Source organism: Dendropsophus ebraccatus, chromosome 10 (genome assembly GCF_027789765.1).
Source record: "Dendropsophus ebraccatus isolate aDenEbr1 chromosome 10, aDenEbr1.pat, whole genome shotgun sequence".
Classification (NCBI taxonomy): Eukaryota; Metazoa; Chordata; class Amphibia; order Anura; family Hylidae; genus Dendropsophus; species Dendropsophus ebraccatus.
The window spans coordinates 68604262-68627216 of record NC_091463.1 but is presented as its reverse complement, the minus strand read 5'-3'; the positions used below and the strand labels follow the sequence as shown (position 1 = coordinate 68627216).

The following is a 22955-nucleotide window of genomic DNA, read 5'->3' as shown; positions in this document are numbered from 1 at the left end:
CCGTCAGCAGCACCTACACAGATATCCTCAAGTCACCGACATGTCTCGGCCAGGTGGTGACCTTCACTTACACTGGACACTCTTCCTACTTTACAATCATTGTTTTGTTTGCAACAAAAGATCCTGGCAGTAAAAGCTTCTTGCTTATTGTTCACCGCAGCAGAAACCCAGCAGAACCTATGTTCCTTGTTCCTGGTTTTCAAGTTTGGGTGCATTTCATACATTCCTTGTCACTGGGATGGAAACGCCTTTAACACCAGAGAGGAAGATCAGAGCAGAGTTGTCAGGCCAGACATTGCTGCGCTGCTGCTACTGCTAGGAGGATCAGCGCTCACCTGTCTGCTGCTCAGCCTGGGCAGCCTCTAATACTGGCGCTGGAGTAGCACACCTAGGATCATGCCCACCTGTTTTACTTGGGAGCAAAGTTCATCTCGACTTATCTGAAAAGGTAAATCTTATGGTGCTAAAAAGTTTTCAAAACGTGTAAACTTATACAATGACACTCTGTATGTGTGACCTGTATATGTGTTATGCATATATAATAGAAGATGCTATAAGGGTGAAATATTTTTCTATATTACCTATTAGGAGATTCTACCTACTATTTGCTTTGCATTATTTTAGCTTTTTTCTTAAAATTTATCTTATGTATTCAGACCTCCCAGAACCTGTATGGCGGTATACATATAGTCTATACATCGAACAGGGCAATTGGCAATCCATGGGACAGAAAAATACTTCTAGGGCAGAATACCTCTGCAATGCAACATATTATGGAACATGGTGTATTTTTTGTTTTGTTTTTGTTATTGTTGGATTCAGACTGAGTCCAAGAGAAAAAAAAAACTCCTCTAAATAAAGTATCTTGGACATATACTGAGGTACAGTATGATCCTATAGATTCCTATTACTTTTACCCAGCTTTGACATGATCTTTTACTGGATACGAGGCCTCATTTACTAAATACAAAGCTAACGTTAGTCAATGCAGCTATTCAATCAACTTTATATCACATTTCAAGCGTGTTCTATAGTTGTCACTTTTGATAGTATCTTACCTGAATGGAGTCAATGGAGCGTGAAAGCGCGTCCCAAAAAACAGCGAAACAACACAATCAACACAAACGCAAGGCGGGCGAAAATATTCTAGTAAATATGGAGTATTTAATTTCATCTAAGGCCCAGTTGTCAGGACATTTGCATTCATCTTGCACGTCTACAGAAAGCAGTCGATGGAAAGCACCGGAGATTTTAAGGGGCTTTTCATGACATTTTTATGGTTATAACCAAATGACACCACTTATTGCCTTGGAAAAATACATTTGTAGAACCAAATTTGGCTTCATGACCTGAAGTCCATGTAAAATGTTTGCTATATATGGGCTCAATAGAAGTTCAGTATTAGAGTTTAGACTTACCTTAGATAAAGGAATAAACCTATACCAACCAATCAAATAAATAGGAATTTACTAAGAAAATGTTATTGCTATAGCAGTAAGGAAACCTATTGTATAGGAAGGCAGAAAAGGTTCTTTGATTTTTTGGGCTTGCCAGGACTGTTCACAGACTCTACATAGGAGACTACAGTCGGTGTATTTTCTGGTCAGACTCACATGTAAAATGGGTGAGGGTAAAATTGACTAACCGACGCTGGTTACATTGTATTCTTGTACACTGTACCCCCATATAAACAGACCCGACACTCAAAGACTTGTATGATCAGTACTTTGGTTTTAGTCATAGAAGAACACCCTGGGCCTGTGACGGTTTTAAGAGAGGTTATTTTCTAGGACCCCCATTTTATAAGTGTCCCGAAGGACACAAACTCTAAGATCATCCTAAAGCGTTGACATTGCAGAGAACAGTATGGCTACGAAATCACTACCACAGTCCCCTCTGATTTGGCACCGATCTGTGTGATGGTGCGCATATGTGTTATTTTTTGGTTGTACTGTGTTATTCTCCATACCTCATACAGTACCTTGGATTATGCATAACACAGCATGTTCATTTTTCCTAGACTGTTTAAGGTTTTTTTTTTTTTTTTTGTATTGATGTCCATATTTTAAGAAGCACTACAGCTATTGCTTTGCCTATACAGTGCACTATAAGCTGTTATTAGTGATTAAAGTAAAGGTTGTTTAATATGTCTTTTTAGTATTGCTATTTTAGTTGATGTGCCATTTATGCATTGCCTGCCATTTGACTCCTTATTTCCTTCTAATATAATTTCCATAATGGAACTGACATTTGTTCTGATGCCTCTGGCTTGGAGCTGGAGTCTCATTATATTGCAGTAGCTCTGCTCTAAATCTTATCTACATGCACCACAGAACATCTGTCCTCTAACTCATCCTGCAGAGTCTCTGTGTATTCCTCTGTGATGCAGCTTCTGCCTATCTCCTTCATGTGATAGGGTACTCCCTGTAAGCTCTTGAAGCTGAAGGCAGGGCAGAGTAATGTCAGACTGTCTGATAGAAATACACTGGAGAGTCTTCACAAAGCACCCACTTATAATATAGATAGCGTGACATGGGGAAGTTTTAGAACTCTGCAGCTCATCATTGTAGACACTCACTTACTATATCACTGCACTCCTGGTCTTTTAGATAGGCAGAAATTATCTCTTCAACTGTATTCTAACTATGGTGGACATAAAGAGTAACAACAAGGGAGAGTCTGGTAGTTTGGGGGGGGGGGGGGGGGGGGAGGGGGGGGGGGGGAGGGGGGGGGAGGGTGCTACCACAATTAATTTGATAGTTATTAGTAGTTCTCAGTCACATGGCTAAGCTGTTACCTATACAGTAGAGGAAGCACTGGGCTGCTGGTCTGACAGGAGATTACAATATTTAACATTCATGGATGCAACTGAGCTGGGGTGAAACAGATCACACTGCCAGAGTATTGGTGGTAAGTTAGCATTAACAAAAAGTTTTATATCTGGAGAGCTTCTTTAAGATGTGCTTGACCTTTAGACAAAACTTGTCTGATCGCTTTCATCTTGTGTAAGAAGGCGGCTCAGGTTGGATTCAATATACCGGATACTTTGTGTCTACAGGAGATAAGCCACAGTAAATGGGTCTTAAGGTGTAACATATCCTTAATAATCTATCTATCTATCTATCTATCTATCTATCTATCTTTCTATCTATCTATATCTATCTATAGTTAAAAACCATATAACAATACTGAGATTGAGTTCACATTGCCTCAAAATATCTCCAAACTCATTGGTAGTGTTTACAGTTGGACAGACTATCGGATATCAGGTTTAATTTGCCACCTAATGGCCACACAGTGTACTGCAGCAGCCGCAGACCTGTCAAGGCACAATTGTTCCAGTTCCTTTTTGTACTCCCATTACAATTTTTTTTAGTACAGGCTGAGATGTAAACTGTTCATATTAAAATAACATAAAATAGCGTGATCTAAGTAGAAATACTAATGTAGGTTATACATTGGAAATGCTTCTATTGTGCAAGAGCCTCAGTAGTAATAAGCAAATTAATATGGGGAGTTTGAGATGCCTGCCATGTAGACACAACAACAATATAAAAGGTCTTTCTCAGACACTATAGCAAATGTATCAAGGCAGCAACACTCAGATTTCTTAAGTTGCCCTACAGGGCGTCTACTAGTTGTGATTATAGTAGAGATGCTAAATGTAGCAGTACTTTGAATGTCTAAAATTGGGCGGAAAAATAGTTAGCGATGTCTGTGCAGCCCTTGCTGTATATAGTAAATAATAGACTGTATATGTTACCTCTCTATGCGGTCCTGTCTTGGTCAGTCATTGGCTGAGCAGCTTGGGGGAAAAGACAGAAAGACACCGGGGAGCATAGGGAGGAAACATATAAAGCTTATTATTTTCTTTACAGATTCGTCTCCCGTTGGCCGCTCATCACTATTAGGTTAGGTCAGAACCTAAAGACACGATCAGTCGATGATAGTTGTCATAGGCTGGTCGTTGTCTTTATTACATGGAACGATGATCTGCGGAATTGGGCTGATTTGGCAGATTATGGCTCTGTGTAATTGGGCCCTTACAGTAATAATCTTACAGTAATAATAAATCACGGCTTGTTCTCCTTTGGACAACCCCTTTAAGCAATCTTCCTTGCAAAGGTGTGTATCACCTCTATATGAAAAAGCTAAAGTGAGACTGTCCCCTTAAGTTGGATGATAAACCAATACAAATATGTTAATATGTACAAAGCTGGTGTGATGTTCGATTAGTCACATTTCGGTATGTTAATAAGTATATCATTATATCATTTAGAAGTGACCAACACAAAGAATGAAAATTGAAGAGTACCTGCCATGAAAAAAAAATTGTCATGCCAAAGTGACATGTCAAAAGGTTTGATCGGCCGGGGTCTGAGTGTTCAGACAGCAACCAATCAGGGAAATGAGCCAGGAGAAGTCTGTGCACAGTATGGTCTCTTCTAGCTCAATGTTATATGACCTGGGAATAGATTTGCATTATGTGGTCGGAAAATGCATGGCATGCAGACTTCTCCCGATTGGTCACAGCCTGAACACTCAGATCATGGCTGATCACAACTTTTGACATGTCTCTGTGACATCTCAGAAGTTTGTGTAGTTTTATGAAATTGCAGTAATAGGCCATGTTCACACTGTCTTTTTTTAGCAAAATAACGGCCAGTGTGTGAAAGCCAATAGTTCACACAATGTATTAAATAAGTCTGTTGTTTGCAGCAGCCTTTAATTTAAAGGGGTATTACAGGAAAAATTGACTTTTCCCCTATCTACAGGCAAGGGAAAAAGTAGGGTGTGTAGGGATCGTGGGGTGTCCGACTCCTGAACCCCCCAGTGATCTCCATACTTGGCTCTTTCCATCGCTCCATAAGAATGAATAGAGCCGCGGGTCACGTGATGATCCGGGGCTCTATCCATAACAGAGCTGACGGGGTCCGATACGGAGATCGCTGGGGGGTTCAGGGGTCGGACACTGCTCAATCTCCTACTTTTCTCCTTCCGTTATTTTAAGTTGTCCACAGATTTTATTTTTTTTTTGCCCATCTTTTCACCATCTTTTCAACAAAATTAAATGGACCTTTAAAAAAAGCTAAACCCAAAAGGATGTTGAACACGGCCATCATTTAACCTAAACTTAAATAATGTACCAATGGCCATCATTGCAATGGTGGTTCCCAAATTGTTAAACAACGGACGTTAAATGATACTCTAAATAACGCATGCGCTTGCATCCGTTTTTTTCTATCCGTTTTTCATCCGTTTTTTGCAAAAAACGGATGAAAAAAACAGGTTGCCAAAACGTAGTGTGAACCCGGCCTATGAAGAGTGTTAGTACTAAGGCCTATTCACATGGTGGAACTAAGGCCTATTCACATGGTGGAACTAAGGCCTATTCACATGGTGGTATAAAACACATTCATATTTAAAAAAACACAGCGTGTGCTACTTTAATCCCTTTTGCAGATGGAATAAGCCCATTGAAATCTATAGATAGGGATATAGAGATTTGAATAATGATGCATTTGGATCTGATCCATATTTCATCACTTTTTAAATTTATTTTGCATCTGTATTTCAATATACTGTACAGAAATATGGATAAAATATTTAAACAATGCACATTAAATACTGATAGTATTTCACGATAACATGTCCAGCCTTAGGCCGGGCTCACACAACGTGAAACAGCTTCCGTTCTGTGACCCGGCCGGGTTCCGTGAAGGTTATCCCGGCCAGGGATTGCATCCCGCATCCCAATTTACCATAGCCGACAATGGAGAGTGCGGCCGGAGCCACACTCTCATTGTGTGACATGTCAGTTTTTCGTGGGGCCGCTAGGGATCCTGGTCGGAGTGTATACACTCCATCCGCGATTCCCTCAGACGTCTATGCAAGGTAACTTTTTTAATGATCACGGCCGTTGTTGCAAGTCAGCAACAATTGCCGTGATTAATACACAACTTACGTTGTGTGAACATGGCCTATTACATGGTACAATCATATATCAATACACTCATATAAAGCAGGTCTAACACCCGCTACTACCAGTAAACCCTTCCCGAAACCCCTTCATTTCAACTTTTTGCTTATGTTTTCTGCCTCCTCACATTTTAAGACCCATAACAGTTTCTAATTTTCCAATTATAAGGTAGTATAGGGACCTATTTTTTTTTATATTTCAGGACAAGTTGTATTTTTTACTGGCACCCTTTATTTTACCATATAACATATTACAAAGCCAGGAAAAAACATTTGTGGGACAAAATTTAAAAAAAATGCACCTATGCAATTTTGAGTTTAGACCATATTCTACAATACTAGGCTATGTTCACACTACGTAAAAAACACGGCTGTATTTCATAACAACGTCCCTATTTGCGCAAACAACGGCTGTTATTTTACAAATAACAGCTGTTGTTTGCGCAAATTTGGCCATGCTTTTTACGTAGTGTGAACCCGGCCTTAACGAGTACAATTGTAATAAAAATACATTTGTGTACTTTTTGTTTTCTTTTACTTAAAAAAAAACAAAACTCGACATCACCATGTTCTGGGACCTACAGTATATGTTTTTTTCCACCTATAGAGCTATGGGAGGGCTTATTTTTTGCTCAATGATCTGTAGTGTTTATGGGTAGCACTTAATATGACTTTTTGATCACTTTTCATGTTTTCTGGGATGAGATGTGAACATATTTTACTTTATGTCTACCCTTTTTTAGTTTCCCTATGGACTTTTATAGGCAATCATTCAATTGCTTGTATAGATAAATTCAATTGTATCAATCAATTTAATCGGTGCTCCACTAGTACAGCCTGCCAGTATCATTAGATCTGTCATGGCAGCCAGAGTGGCATAGCGCAGGCCTCAGGCTGCAATGGTAACCAGTCAGCACCCTGCATTCACATCATGGGGGTGTTTGTTGGACCTCTAGACCACATATCTAAAAACTTTTTACTTGCCTCAACCTTTGTTGATCATGACATCTTATCAGTTAAATGACCTTATATTAGAGTGATCTCTAATGCCCAGTCTCTGGTGAGTGACAGCAACCACCTGTTGGGTATAGAGAAGGCTGGGCTTCCGAGCTTATGCCATACTCCCTTATTTGACCCATATTTTAACTATATGTCATTGGTCGGGAAGGGGTTAAAGATTGTATCATGACGTATTTGACTTTTAGTTTTGCCTGGAAGGGTTCCTTTATACCCAGTTACCTCAATAACAACTAAGTTCACAGTATTTATTTTGGTGTGTGCAGGCACAGGCCAGGGTTGGTTTGATTGTGAAAAATGAACTTTTTTTGAACTTCTTTGTACTTGAGCATTGCCTCCACACCTGTACTAAGTGTTTATGTCGTGTGGTCACAGCGCTCAGGAGGGGAACACCCGTCTTGATGTACATTAGACATTTAATATGTTAGACACTTTAAGGTTGCATGCATATGGCAGAACTGTGTGTGTGGCACTCGTAAGGAGGCACACAGCGTCCCTGCAGAGCCATACTATGGGGCCCTAGGTACTAGTTGCTGTTGTATGGTGCCCCCATATGGTGCTGTAATACAGATATATTCAACACCTTTATGGAACAAGTTGATGTTTATGTATGGTCTGTGAAGATTAGTCTGAATGACACCATAAGATAAAATGTCACATTAGCAATCTCTGCCTTGCTATATGATCTAGGCTGCTGGATTTCCATTAATGAAGTGCACATTGCTATAGGTGACTACCCAAGTATGTAGGTGACTATGACAAAAACACCAACATAGAAGACCCACCTGTCCATAGATATCTGACGCCTTTGGTCATTGCTGGTCTTTCTTATGTGTCTTGGCAGAAAATAAATATGTCTTTTCAATCATTTACATCTGAATGTACAGGATATACAGGACACAGTTGGTGTCTGTAGAATGTGTCTGTATCATAGCAGGGTCAAGAAGCTGGTTGGTCTCCCCCAATATACAAAAAAGTCACAAATTTTTGTGGTACTGGCTGACCACCTATAGTACATGGTTGCCTCCTAAAGGCCCTATTACACAAAACAATTATCGGCCTATTCACAGCCATTCCGGCCAATAATCATTTGGTGTAATAGGTCATGTTAAAAGGCAACGATCAGCTGACATGTACAATGTTGGCTAATCTTTGTCTTTCAACATGTTCCTTTAAAACGATAATGACCACTCCCTGGCCTCTAGGGCCTGTACTCCAACACTCCCAGCAGACTGGTATCTGTTTATAAGCCACCATTCTTTTCAGCTGCTCTGAAGCTCTATATGAAGGAAATGTGTCCACCTGTTTTCGAGGGGAACAACACACACAATTTCGGCTGGTTGTGGTATTTGAACATGTTAAACCGCAGCAATCATGTCAGCGGTGGTGTGCTGCGTGTTGGTCCATGTAATAGACCGCCGCTGACTTCAATGGGGATCCCAGGGAACCAAGGATCACGCGACCCTAACACTGTTTCCTATTCGCTATGTGTGTTATAGCACAGGCAGCAAGTAGGGAATGAGAGGGAAGCAAGGCTGAAATGACAGGTCGGCATTCACTTCCCCCTCAATATCGGGCCATGTAATAGGGCCTTAAAGGGGTTATCCAGCACTACAAAAACATAGACAAATTTTGCCCCGCTCTTGTCTCCAGGTCAGGTGTCGTTTGCAATTAAGCTCCATTTACTTCAGTGGAACTGAGTTGCAAACCCCACCCAATCTGGAGACAAGAGTGGGGCAAAAGTGGTCATGTTTTTGTAGTGCTGGATAACCCTTTTAACTCTCTCCCACTGACAAAAATCAGAGGAGATAAGGATCAGGCAGTTGAATTTTAACTGTTCAATCTTTTTGTTCTTAAAGAGATAAGATTCCAGAGAAGTCTGGCAGTGGCTTTAACCCCTGTCACTACTGAGAACACATTGGTGTACTGTATGTGAGGGATAGCTGTGTCAGCCGAATGAGTCCCAGCCCAACAACTGTCTTATCAATCTTTCCAGCATACTTGAGGATAGCAGATCACTAAATACTCCAGCCAAAGCCGACTGTCTACTTGACGCTTATCCAAAGGAACCTGTCATATTTTACTTTATCCTGATTTGTGATATTTCCACTGAAGTGGAAGCAGACACATTGTACTCAGAAAAGTGTTAGACAAGGAATTAGTGAATCAGTAAAGATGAGGAGATTAGGCGGCTTTTGTGCAAAGAACTCGCCCACAACAGGTTTTGTAACTCCTCTTGTGTTAGTTTAACCTCGGTGTAGGGCAAGTGTATAGACTTCAAACTTATCTTTCGTCATGTGATTTCTTTTATCTCTTTATTACTGTTAACTAGATTTAAAAAAATTGCAGTTTTTTCTGGCAAAATTGTAAATTTTACAGGTTGCTATGAAACATGAGTTGGTCTTCTAGATCTGGCCAATGACACACCATGGCTCTATCCAGTATGACTGGATGCTAGTGCTTGTACCCATATAATGGCTATGATCAAGCTCTCTGGCTGTAGTATAAGTAATCAGATGACTGCCACGTTATAGTATTTATTACATGATGATGACTTGCAGAGAAACTATGTTCGTCAATAACCTTCTGACCAATAAACCCTGTTATTAGCAGATTCCATTACATGTGTGGCTTGTCCAAAAGTTATATAGTTATTACCATGCTACATTTGGGTGCTTTTTCAAATACTCATGGGAAAGAACCATGACGTCAGGAGTCTCAGCAGCTTAAGGTCTCTATCAGGACCCCATATATCATGTGTATGTGGGTACGGTTCAGATATATGTGATACAAACGTTTTTTGAAACGTTAGCTCAATAAAGAAGCCTCCCCGCCGTCACTGCTTTCTAAAAATCACCACCGATCCGCTGCCTGCATAGTGTGGTCCCATCTTATTAGACATTCAAGATGGCCAGTTAGGTTCAACCTGTGTTCAATAGCCATAAGGGATTCCATTCTATATAGGAAGTCCTTGTCTACTACCCAATCCTCTATGGAGAGAGGAATGATTGGCTTCCAATGTCTACAGATAACAGTGCATTCTGCTGTTAGGAAATGTCTGCGCAAACGGCATTTATCGAATTTAAGAGGCCCTGGTAAGAGGGACAATAGTGTGAGACTTGGTGTACTCTAGGTGTGAGCGAGTGTCCAGTGACTAGGAGATATAGAATGTAGCATGCCAGAATAGAACTAGTTTGGGACATGCCCACCCCGCATGAAACATAGTGCCGATTTTTATCTTGCAATGGCAACAATGGCTTGGAACATTTGTTTTTATGTAACATTTATCAAGAGTCTTTGGCTGTGGCTTTTCTCTTTAAAAACAAAGAGGTTGGGTAGTTATTTTCCATCAGGTCTGACCCCTACGTCCACTGACATGGTGGGAGACCTGTGAGTGTCACGTTTGGTCAACAGCAGTATAACATGTATGGGGACCTGAAGTCTACTGAGTTTTGTGTAGTGAGAAACAATAGGCAGCAAGCCGAGGAGTGTGATGGGAATGTGAAAAATAAGGATCAAAGATAGATATTGATTCCTCACTAGTGGTTACATTAGGATGTCTATAAGTATAATAATTACTGGTACAGAAGGAATCTGATCGATTCCACTGGTTGGAGCAGGTATAGGACTTTGATGAAAGGCTACTCTCTGTGCAGTCTTAAATAACATATCTCTCTAATAACCAACGTCTTGATCCACCTTGGCTTTGGTCAGCTCTAGCAATTTGACTATGGTTACGTTGGGTGAGAAACATTGCTGCCTGGCTACAGAACAATGGTCAATGGTGCTTATTCTGTTACAGCACATGTCTCTCACATGTGATCTAAGGCTTTGGTTGCTGCACCTGTTCTCTCTTTTCTTTACGTAATAATATTGGGTTTACCTATGCCAGTTTATTACAGTCCACAATATTAATACCACTATGCCCATATGATCTTACCAATAATCTTCACCTATGCAATAAATTATAGTTATATGAGAATAGATTAACTTTGAACGTGTCACATACTGTGCATGGTGTACAGAATAATAACATTATATTTTGATGACTAGGTATTGACCAGCTGCAAAATATGGAGGATCTGAGGAAGAGCCCTGCCGAATATAGGACAAAGGAGCAACCTGTGAAGACGACGGAGATGGGCTCCCGTTGTGTGGTGTTCACTTATTACCAGGGGGACATTAACAGTGTTGTAGATGAGCACTTTTCTAGAGCGTTAAGGAATACAAAAGACCCACAGGACTTAAGCACAAAAAGCCGAAATGATGACTTCATACAGAAAGGCTGTGAGTATTACTGGATGCAGATGTTATATATACAGTATAGACTTGTCAATGTAAAGTATGGCCTATGTTAGAACATTGATATTGATATCCTGGTTGGCCCCAGTGCTTGTTTCTTTAAGTAAAAAGGATTTCTAGCGAATATAGCTGTGATAGTAAACAGCCTAACACAAACGTAACACATTTCTCAGTGTATTTGTCTAAGTAATGATTCCTTGGTCCTCCACTGCTGCCGTCCCGGACCCCTGCTGCTCCTCCACTTGCACAATGATGCCATTTCAATAGGTTCAATGGTAGAAAATCATAAACCACTGCTGTGAGATGGATTCAGAGGAACTGTAATGTATTCCTTTTTCATTTAAGGGTGCCTAACACCAAATCATATGTCCAAACTCTGTTAAAGAACTGGCTCAGTTGCCCCTAGCAAATTTTCATTGGAAAATTAAAGGTGGAATCTGATTTTGGTGTCAGTTATACTTTACACCATGTTTGATAAATCTTCCCCATAGTGTATACTCAGGCTGGGATCATTGAATAGCTGCCCCACCGAACTGACAGTTCACACAATGGAGAGTGCAGCTCCGGACGCACTTTACATTGTGTGCAATGGTGAATTAGGATGGGGGCGCACACGGATGCGCCCACATCCCAATTCACCAGAAAAGAAGTTTATCTGGCCGGTACTGCAGCACCCGCCGGAATAAACTTCACTGACACTGGCCGTTCTGTGACACGGCCGGGTCACAGAACGGCCGGTTTCTTACGATGTGTGAACCCGGCCTTACATTGAAATAAAAAAAGTCCAAAAATTCCTTTAATGCATTAAACAATATCACTCTTTATTGGTGTACGTTTGATGTATACATTGGAAAGATCTACACAACAAAGAATTTTTTTTTGTTTAAGTGTGACGTCCATCATGGACATAGCTTGGGGTAAGGGGACATTCACACATTCTGTACACAGTCCGTAAATATGGATGATGTGCTACAGAATGAAATGCGGAGTTCCCGACATTATCATTCATTATATTACAGGGAGCTCCAGAACTGATGAAATCTTCTCACTATTGTACTGACACAGCGTGCATAGAGCTGCTAATTGCCAATGGAACTGTCCATTACCAGCTATTTTAACCATCTACATGCTGCTGTGAGTTTTTGCCATATTTAAACAGTGCAGCCATACATCGTTGGTGGTTCAGTATTCGATGTCCCGTGATGTCATTGCGAGAAGCCGGTCTATTAGAAAGGCCTTGGTGGCTGCTGTGACTGATCTTCTCATATAGTCTGCCTATGGTGCACTGCAGGTATGGTGCGAGATAGTTCCAATGTGCCAGGATTAATGTAGAGGCATGTGCCACTACATAAATACAACTTGCCCCTTCTCTAGCTGGGGATTATTTAAGGCAGTCTTGATAAATCTTATTTGAGGGTATAAACCCACACACTGTATATGCAGCGTATTTACTGCTGCGATACGCAGCAAACTCGCAGCAAAATCGCAGCAGATTAGATCTAAATAACTGAACACAGCATCAAATCTGTACCAACAAATCTGCTGCGTATTTGTTGCATATCTGCTGCATATACTGTGTGTGGGTTTATACCCTGAGTGTAGTTTAGGCATTCCTTAGTAAAAACCTGCAGTAGAAATACATGACAGACCTGCGCAATTTAGTGCAAATTTTCTTCTGTGGATCTCAGTGCTGAAATACTGTTGCTTTTTCACCAGAAAATCAGCAGCATTTTGGCAAGCTTATAAACTCACTAGCATTTAAAGGGGTACTATAGGGGAAAAATTGTACTTACATCAACTGGTGTCAATAAGTTATACATATTTGTAATGACTTCTATTGAAAAAGAACTCAATCCTTCCAGTACTTATCAGCTGCTGCATGTCCTGCAGGCAGTAATATATTCATTCCAGTCTGCTATATTTCTCTCTGCTGCCTCCTCCGTCCATGGGCCCATTCCAACTGAGCACAACAGGCTGAATTTACGAGTCCACGCTGCAGATTCCACTTGAGATTCTGTCCGTCCTATTACTTCAATGGTATTTCTTGTGTGTCTCTGCTCTCCGCTATGACAAGAACTGTCCAGAGCAGGAGAGGTTATCTATTAGGATTTGTTACTGCTATGGACAGTTCCTTTAAAAGACAGAGGTGGCAGCATAGAGCACAGTGTCCTTTTGGAAATAATACACTATTTCCTGCAGGACATACAGCAGATGCTAAGTACTGGAAGCATTGAGGATTTTTCAGTAGAAGTCATTTACAAATCTGTATAACAATTTGACACCGGTTGATTTGAACACATTTCTTTTCTCCGGAGTGCCTCTTTAAAGGTATATTTTCCCTATCAGAGCTAATCTCTGTTTTGCAGACGCCTCATAAGCAGCTTAGGGTTGGTAGCAATGTGGTGTAAATAATATGTTGCATTTCACATGACTTATAATTAGAAGCTAATTAAAATATACAATGCTTTAAATATCCCTGCTGGAGTTTTTCCATGTACAGGAACGACAGCTGTAACCATACATTTGTTTTCTGGAACAAAGCCAACCAATTTTTTTTGTAATCCCGTACAACCTACCATTACGGTATCAATTTATTATTGAAATCAGTGAGAATTACATTTAAAGTGCCTCTTTTTTGTAGACAACCTAGCATCTTTTGTAGCAGCTCCCAGGTGGCCCAGACCTGGCCACAATACGGCTGTAAATCACACTTACATGCCGGTTCTCAAATTGATTGTTAATGGCTGAACAATTTTGCAGCTGAACAGCAGTTTTGTAGGTGAAACTTCTGTACAGCTGGGAAATTCTGCACCGATTAACAATCAGCTTGAAAAACATGCTGAGATGCAGTAACACCCCATATTGGTTCGGTCTAGTGGTCACTGTACAAAGCAGAGGTCGACAGACCTGACCCCATATATTGTCTATTCCAGGGGTAGGGAACCTTGGCTCTCCAGCTGGTGCAAAACTACAACTCCCATCATGCCTGGGCAGCCAAAGCTTTAGCTTTGGCTGTCCAGGCATGATGGGAGTTGTAGTTTTACACCAGCTAGAGAGCCAAGGTTCCCTACCCCTGGTCTATTCTAATACATTACAATATACAATAAACTGGGGAGGGGGTTCTCTGTCACTTATTCTATACATGCGGTGGCTTCTCTCTCAGAGGGAGTAGTGATTACTTGAAAGCGCTGCTTGCTATGCTGGAGGCTGCTGCACACAGAGCATTGGTGACACAGAGCCTCCCCCAGTGTATTGTATATTGTAATACATAAGAATATACAATATACGGGGGGGGGGGGGGGCGATCTGTGTCAGTATTCCGAGTGTGAGTAACCTGGCACAAAGGTTGGTGGCAGCAGAGACCTACCCTGTTGGCTATATCTGCTGCCACACAAAGCATAACCCTAACATTATTCATATCACTTTATTAAAGCAATGTATTATGGTTCCCTCTGTTGTACCCTGCACAGTTCTGCAAGTAAAAACTACCATTTACCTGCAAAATCTTGTAGCCTTATAGTCTATTCTTTAAAGGGAATCTGTCAGCACCTCAGGTCCGGGCTGACAGCTCAGTATAGGTGTATGTCCCCTTGTGTGTATGGTCCCTGTTTACAAAGCCTCCATGCAGTAGATTTTTTACACTCTTTATAAACACTCGCTAACCAAGTGTCAAAGAGGAGTAGTGGCTTGACGTTTGTGCCGCACCTCGGCACGCCTCACCACCACTTCCTCCTTTCCGTTTAATGCAAATTTACCAATTAGCCTGCCCTCTGCTCCCCGTTGCTGTCATGTAGTTGCATGCATGGGCTGTTGCTGGCAAGGGCTGTGCGCCAACTTGCCGCTCCGCGTCTGTGCCAACAATTCCCTCTGGGGGTGCGACCCTGGTAACACCATTCGTGCATGCGCTGTAGGACGGAAGAGCGTCCCATGCATGTTAAAGGCCTGAAGCCAATGCCCTCAGTTGAAACGTTCAACATGCATGTGCCTCTCTTTCGCCATACGGCGCATGCGCTAACGGCGTTACCAGAAGCGTGCCACCAAAGGGAGTCCTTAGCATGTACTCTTATTACAATTACAATAGTAGTACAGCTGTGTCTTCACTTCTGAACCTGGATGTAAGCCAAGACTACTGACAATGTTATTACCATAGTTGTAGCTGTGGTCACATGTCACGTGCGATGTAGGCAGTGCGACAGGTCACTGTGTAAACCTTACCTCAAGCTTGCGGCTGAATACTTGTACCAACATTACAGTTATCACAGCTGACAATTTGTTACAGTTGTATTCACAATGTGGAAAAAAAATGCCAGCGATCCGGCTTACCACAATTTGGTGTAAAACCGTGTGGTTGTTAATAAAGAGGAGCTCAATTTGAGCATGTTCCAGTCTGTTCGTTCAACATTTGAATACTGCTGGCTGGAGATGTTGGAGCCCTAGGAAGTAGGGATGGTCCGAACCGAGTTCGGTTCGGGTTTGTACGAACCCGAACTCTCGGCAATGATTCCCGCTGTCTGCCCGCTCCGTGGAGAGGGTGGATAAAGCGGGAGGACCGCCTGGAAAACTGGGATACAGCCATAGCCATAGGCTGTATCCCAGTTTTCCAGGCGGTCCTCCCGCTGTATCCACCCACTGCACGGAGCGGGCAGACAGCGGGAATCTGATGCCAAGCGTTCGGGTTCATACGAACCCGAACCTCGGCAGTTTCGGACCATCCCTACTAGGAAGGCCATGTTTTCCAGGACTCCCTAGAGATGAAACCAACTTCCTCAGTCACCGATATTCAAATGCCGAACGATTGGACTCGAGCACGCTCAAATTGTGCTCCTCTTTATTAACCATCAGTTCAAAAACCATGACGTTTTGCAGTCAAGCTGCAGGCACATTTTTGATTGCTATTCCAAACATACTTGGATTTTAACCAGAGATGGCCGAGTGCTGTACTCAGTAATCTTAGGCAGGTACATAGAATTTGTATGAACTAGTAGCAGTACCCATGCTCAACAGCTACTCCATTCAAATGCTTGGAATGGGATCCCCCGTAGATAGACCCCTACTGATCAGATACCTATCACTTATCCTGTAGAACAATCCCTTTAAGCATCAAACGTCATAATGCACAGTATGAAGTAGGCCACCAGGCTTTCTCTAGTGGCAGCCGGAATGGGAAGTCTATCCAGAGGATTCGGAGCTCTTGCTGCTGTAGATATTTTAAGAAATTAATTAGCACATCATTTTGGACATAAAAATAACACAGCATAAAATGCCTTCATTTCCTGTAAATAAACACCTCCACTATCCAGAACTAATTGGATGCTTGCAAAGCATATAGCTTGGGATTCCCGAAATAGTAAAAGGAAAGCAGAAGCACGCGTGTACCAACAGCTTCCATTTCTTATTAGGTGGCTTATTTAACTACATATCAAACCCAAAGCCACATTCTTAGAGATGGGTAAATTCTTTCAGCCCATTCACACAACGTATATTTTCATTAAACAACGGCCATTGTTATAGGTGTGCAACAACGGACGTTATTTAATGACATCGGCCGATCGCTTTAATTACTATGGAATCCCGGCCGGAGTGTATACACACTGTATAAACTCCGGCCGGGATTCCATGCGGCTGCACAAAAAACTGACATTTTTTGTGCGGCCATTATTCATTGAATAGCACAAAATTGACTGTGCAGACAATGTAAAGTACGGCTCCGGACATTGCCTGCAATAACTAATTGGAATGCAGGCACACCCAAATGTAATATATATACACCCAAATGTGCCCGCATTACAATTCCACAGAAGTGATGTTCATCCGGCTGGTACTGCAGTACCGGCTGGGCTGAACTACACAGACAGCGGACATTTTATGATATGGCAGTGTCACAGAATGGCCCCTGTTGTACAAAGTGTGAACATGGCCTTAAAGTGCCCCTGTACATTCTGGTCATACTTCAGAATAACAAATCCTGTGCTTATTCATAAGAAATATCATTATTTCTGACCATTATATAGTGTGTTCCCTAAGCTCAGCTCCAGTGTGGATGGAGACTAGCTGCTATGATGTTTCCCATACACCGCACACACAGAAGAAGAGATCCTATTTTCCAATATTCCTAGCACACCCTCAGAAGCTACATATTATATAGCAAAACAACAACAACAACAATAATAATAATAATAATAATATTTAGCTTTAGCCCACTTAACATGTTTCTCTATAATGCTAGCTTTCACCAGCAGTTTCTTTGCTCCATTCTCCATAGACTTATATGGGCAGTATGTAACCTTATCCCTTAGTGAGCTAATAGTATGTTTTGTCTGTAAAGTGGATTTTTTAGTGAATTTACATGGAATAATTAGTGTAAGGAGTACTTGTGAGGGGGAGGGGAACGGCTGGAGAAGTAGCTCATGAGTGGGGAACGAGGCATTTTTTTGCTAATGTGTTACATAATTTGTTATATTTGCTTGTTTTATTGATATATGCAAAGTAAGTTAAAAGTACTGTGGCGGTCTACAGTGGATGAATGCCTTTCACATCATCCCAAGAACAAAATTTCTTTACGATAAATTTTTCAAAATACTTAAAAAATATAGAGCAGGTTAATGCCAACATGACTGGTGATAGGAGAAGCTAATATCTGACGCCCAAAGCTTTACTGACTGCTCCAAATGACAGGAAAGTATAACACTAAGGTCTGTGCTACTCTAAGAGAATATGTGCACACTTCTCTCTGTGATCAGACAGACAAGTGGAGCTAGGGAGATTGCTCGGGTCCTGCCCCCATTAAAGGGAAGGCCTTCTCTTCTGCCCCTAGAAGCAGCTTTGACCCTTAATAAAGTGACTAAATTTGTGTCTTTGTGGAATAAGCTAATCTGCTTCTGGTCAGTGTAGATAACACATTATAATATCACTCTGGTATATATTACTTTGCACAAGGGACAATGCCCATAGCCGAAGATACCTCTGAGAGTAATCCAAAGCCGCTATGTGTGGAGGGCAATTGTGCTTCAAATTAGACTCTTATATATGTTATTCTTATTCTTACAGCAAATAATATGATGGCGGATGAATTCAACTGGACAAAACAGTACCAAGCCAACCCCTCTGTTAGGATGACATCTCCTGGGTTATCATCCCTTACCTCTCCATCTGAGCATTATTCATCGGCCGTTTACCAGCAGCACCAGCATCACCATACTCAGCCTTCAGATTTATGGCATTTCCACCATTTTGGACCTCCGAGTCATGTTAATTCTGTGTATCACCACCCCTCTGTACCAGAGTTTCAAATGGTACCAGGTCCAGATGGAAAATGTAGTTCATTTCTCAATCTCCTACAACCTGAGAGGTATCCAGGCCCTCTACAGGAGTCAATTTCAAAACCAGAGTTCCTGGCATCGGCAGCTGCTGGGTCACCCGTACCAGAGAACCTCAATCAGAGGACAAGCTCACAATCAGGTAATAATCCAGATAATACAGTATTTTTTTAACTTTTACAAGATTCTATTGATACGGTCAAGAGCAGCATGGTTCCTAAAAAGTGTAGCTGACTTGTCAAGGGTTCTTCTACACCAAATGATTATCGGCCGTACACGGTAACCTTTGTTGTAATAGATCATGTTAAAAGGTAACGATCAGCTGACATGCATGATGTTGGCTTATTGTTGTCTTTCAACTTGTTTTATGAAAACGATCACGATTGCAACGGTCTGCTGCCTGACGCTAATAGGAGTGGTGGCAGCAGACCGCCGCTCTCTTCAATGGGCCACCCAGACAACCTAAGAATTATTCGGGCAGCCCCTCCCAGGTCCCCCCCGTTCTCCCCGCTCGGTGTGTCAAGCGAGCACTGACTTGACAGGTTGTCTGCCACCCCCTGGCCTTTAGGGCCTTTACTACAATACATCCTGCAGACTGGTATCTGTTTATAAGCCCCCCATTCTTTTCAGCTCCTATAAGGGAGGGGTGTGTTGGGGGGGGAGTTGGGGGGATAGCAGGGGGGGGAGGTTTTGTTATAGGGCAATGCACATGTTTTTTTTTCTTATATATATACAACACTTATTCTTTTCACCTCTCAACTAGTTGCCGTAGATGTTATTGTTATAGATGGGGGGAACTAGTTCTATGCGCCTTACTTAGGAGGCGAAAATTGTTATCCCAGAGACTGTGTATCGTTCTCATAAGAACTCGCCCGGCATCATATTTCTGTCCATTGGGACCTAAAATGTGGATTGTTAAAATGTTGTGTGTTGTATATTACATGCATCCAATAAAAAGATTTTGGAAAAAAAAAAGAGGCGTTCCTAAGCTCCTGAAATGTTGCAAGCTGAAACTTATCCTCTCTCCTCCTCTCATACCTGGCCCTGCGTGGGACTCAGTATCCAGCCGAAGCTGTTTATAAAACCAGGACAGGGATATGAGGGGGAAGGAGAAGGCATCCCAGCATGCATCCTTTCAGTGGCCTGGGAAAGTCTCTATGACATTTAGGAGAATAGAAGCATTTTCTATGTTCAGGAAGCACAGCTGGATATATGAAAGGTACTATGAAGGGAGATTTATCAAACATGGTGTAAAGTGAAACTGGCTCAGTTGCCCCTAGCAACCAATCAGATTCTACCTTTCATTCCTCACAGACTCTTTGGAAAATGAAAGGTGGAATCTGATTGGTTGCTAGGGGCAACTGAGCCAGTTTCACTTTACACCATGTTTGATAAATCTCCCCCTATGTGTCTCCTTGACCAAACAGCTAACAGATTCACTCTAACGGGAAGGTCTTGTATTGGGAATGTTGTTGTGGTTAGAGAATTTCTCTTCCGTTCTTTAAAAAATTATAATTTTTTATTATTTTTTTTAAGGTCTTCATCCACAGGATAGAAGAAAAGAGTTTTTCCATGGACAAGAAAGAAGGAAGGATTTATACTTTTATTAGGTGTTATGTTTTTGTTACTTTGTTACTATAGCAGCATTTTTGCCTATTGTGTTTTATTATTATTGTATGTAAAGGACTTTGCAGAAAAAAACAGAACCTCAAAACTTTAAAAGTTATGCATATTTTGTATATACGTATCCATGAATTGTTTCCAGGTTGCTTCCATATTTAAGTGGTGCTTTGTTCATTGGTTTACTTTTTGTTATAACATGGCCACCAAGCTGCACTGAACAGTGAATTTTACGGGTAATATTTCAGTTTTAAGGGAATGTTTCCATGGAATCCTGTTTTCCTGGGGAACATGATGAAGCATTTAAAGAAATCAGCCAGTAGCAAGTAATGTCACTTTTACAAAACAAATGTGCTGGTTAGAGACAATTAGGCTCCGTCTCATAATATTTGACGGCCACTAATAATGTTCATGATCATATATTACAAGATGGCCGTCCGATATGTTCCCGAAGTTATTTGTATAATAATGCCTGTTGTTCCAAAAATAACTTTGACAGTGTGTGAACATAGCCTTAAGGTGCCTATACGTGGCTCTGGCCTACCGTTCACATTTATGATAGTGGGACCATTCGGGGCCTATGTCGCAGAAGCCATTTATACAACAACAAAAAAAACCCTGTGTGTAGTATTTTTCGGTTCTGTTAGATTACTGCAAAATGATGGACACAAGTGAAAAAGCCAACGGACCCTATTAAAGTCGCTGAGGTCTATTAGGCTTTCTTCACGTCTGTTGTCAAGTGATCTGGGCGGCTCAATCTATGATGAAGACCCCAAATAAAGCCTCTGATAAACATGTAAACCTAGCCTTATTTCGTACAGGGAAGGAATTATAGATTGCTTTGTCTTCCCAATCAAACATTGTAGTGGTATGGGTCTAGGGTCCCTGAAGTGCAAAAAAGAAATTTCAGAGCTCCTTCCATCCTAAAAGGCCTTAGACCCTCAATAACTGATGGCTGTACGATCACCCGCTATGTTATTTCCCCATCCGGTACCCACTCTCCTCATCCACAGGAGCATTCAACAAGGCCAAGGGTTTCTGTGTTTTCTATGGGGAGGGTTAAGCCACAGCCAGAGAGCTCTTATGTTATCTCTCATAGAACAAAAGGATCAGGCAGTGATTTTCCATTACGCTCAGCCCTTATCCCGGTGGATGTTCAAAAGCCCCATCCACCTTATACTAAAGGCCAAACCCAGTACAAGTGGCGGGTACTGTCGACAAAAGTATGATGTGTATGGGGACCTTAAGAAGTTCAAAGTGACTAAGAGAAGAGGTGAATTAGTGTGCCTTTGTGAGTTAATCAGTTTGACACCTCAAAATATTAGTAATGAGTAGTATGCCAATGTGAGCAATGTACAATCTCAGGTTATATATGTTATTACAAAGTGATGTTAAAATTCTAAAGAACTAAAAATCAATGTGGATACGTGAAGGTTTTTTTTTTTAACATTAAGAAAGTCTTATGTTTGTAAATGTTGTATTTTATTTACTCTTTTGTATTATATTTTAAGCTTTATTTCCTTATTACCATACTGTATTTTGTGCACCATAAGATGATGAAGGGACACACAAAAAAAAATTAGATTGAAGAGGAAAATCTCCTTGGAAATTTTAAGTATCAGTAATGTGACCCGGCTCTATAGCTTCTTCATTATTTATTTATTATAGCTGTAACGCCTGGACCACCTACGGTGATCTAAATTGTGTTCAGTGGAGCTGAGGGGTGTCAGTGTGTTGCGGCCATGATATGGATGCTAAAGTATGGCCAGGTTTGGACTATTACTGTACTTGCTTAAACAATTTCCCAAAAAATGTTCAGAAAAATATATTTGCTTTTGTTTGTAATATAGTTGCATGATAAGAAGGGAATAATATAAATGTAATAAAGGAATAGTTTGAAAACAGTATTGTGAAATTATTGGGTGTTTTTGCAAATTACACATGTAAATGAACAGATTATCTTATCGCATCTACCCATGTATTATTCTTATTCAGTGATCAGCCATAAGGCTGGGTCTCCACAGTCACGTTCTGATTGCATTTCGAATGGGGTCAAAACATGTTGCTGATAATCCTGGCAAGATTGGGCGGCTATTGGAGAGGAAGTGGCAGAATGTTTTGCAAATGTGGAGTCTAACACTGAGGCTAGAGCTACACTGACTTTTGGTAGTGCTACTGATTTTAACTGATGACTGACACCGAAAAAACGGTAAAGCCAGCGGAGGCTTCACCGTTTTTTCCGTGCCCCACCAATGACAGGAAATGAAAAATGGAAGGACTACAAAATTTGTATTGTCCCTGGCTCCTTCCTCTCTCCCATGACAACACATCATCCTCTGATGTCACAGTAGGTGGGGCTAGATATTGTCTCTGAGCTCTAGCCCAACCCCCTGAGTGATTCCCCACTTCTGACCAGCCCCTCCAGTCTGTATTACTATCTCTCTGAGCAGACAAGGACTGAAAGAAGCAGGTGCTGGGGGAGGGGAGTAGGCAGGGTGGGAGAACTGTAATGAAGATGCATTGCAATGCATTCTGGGGCTTATTGGGTAGTACTGTGCAACTGCTTGACCAGGAAGTACGACCACAAAATACAGAACTAAGACCAGAAAAGCAAAATGGAATTACGGTGGCTTCAGAAATGGAGCAGACACATAAACAAAACTATATATTTATGCAGTTTATTTATTATTTTGTTTGATGCCATAGTACCCCTTTAAATTT

At 41.3% G+C, this 22955-nt stretch overlaps 1 protein-coding gene across 1 annotated transcript; it reads left to right on the top strand.

Annotated features, from left to right (window-relative positions):
• The first annotated feature begins 247 nt into the window (after positions 1 to 247).
• VGLL1 (vestigial like family member 1) lies at positions 248 to 22138 on the top strand. The gene is made up of 4 exons (XM_069986479.1): positions 248 to 448; positions 11050 to 11283; positions 18346 to 18756; positions 20151 to 22138. Exons 2-4 carry the CDS (start codon positions 11070 to 11072, stop codon positions 20222 to 20224), a joined length of 699 nt encoding a protein of 232 aa, XP_069842580.1. The 5' UTR covers positions 248 to 448; positions 11050 to 11069; the 3' UTR covers positions 20225 to 22138.
• The last annotated feature ends 817 nt before the right edge of the window (positions 22139 to 22955 follow it).

Coding starts and splice junctions, on each gene's coding strand:
- VGLL1 (XM_069986479.1), top strand. CDS start 11,070: ATGGAGGATCTGAGGAAGAGCCCTGCCGAATATAGGACAAAGGAGCAA. Junction 11,284..18,345: donor TGACTTCATACAGAAAGGCT/GTGAGTATTACT, acceptor TTATTCTTACAG/CAAATAATATGATGGCGGAT. Junction 18,757..20,150: donor GAGGACAAGCTCACAATCAG/GTAATAATCCAG, acceptor ATTTTTTTTAAG/GTCTTCATCCACAGGATAGA.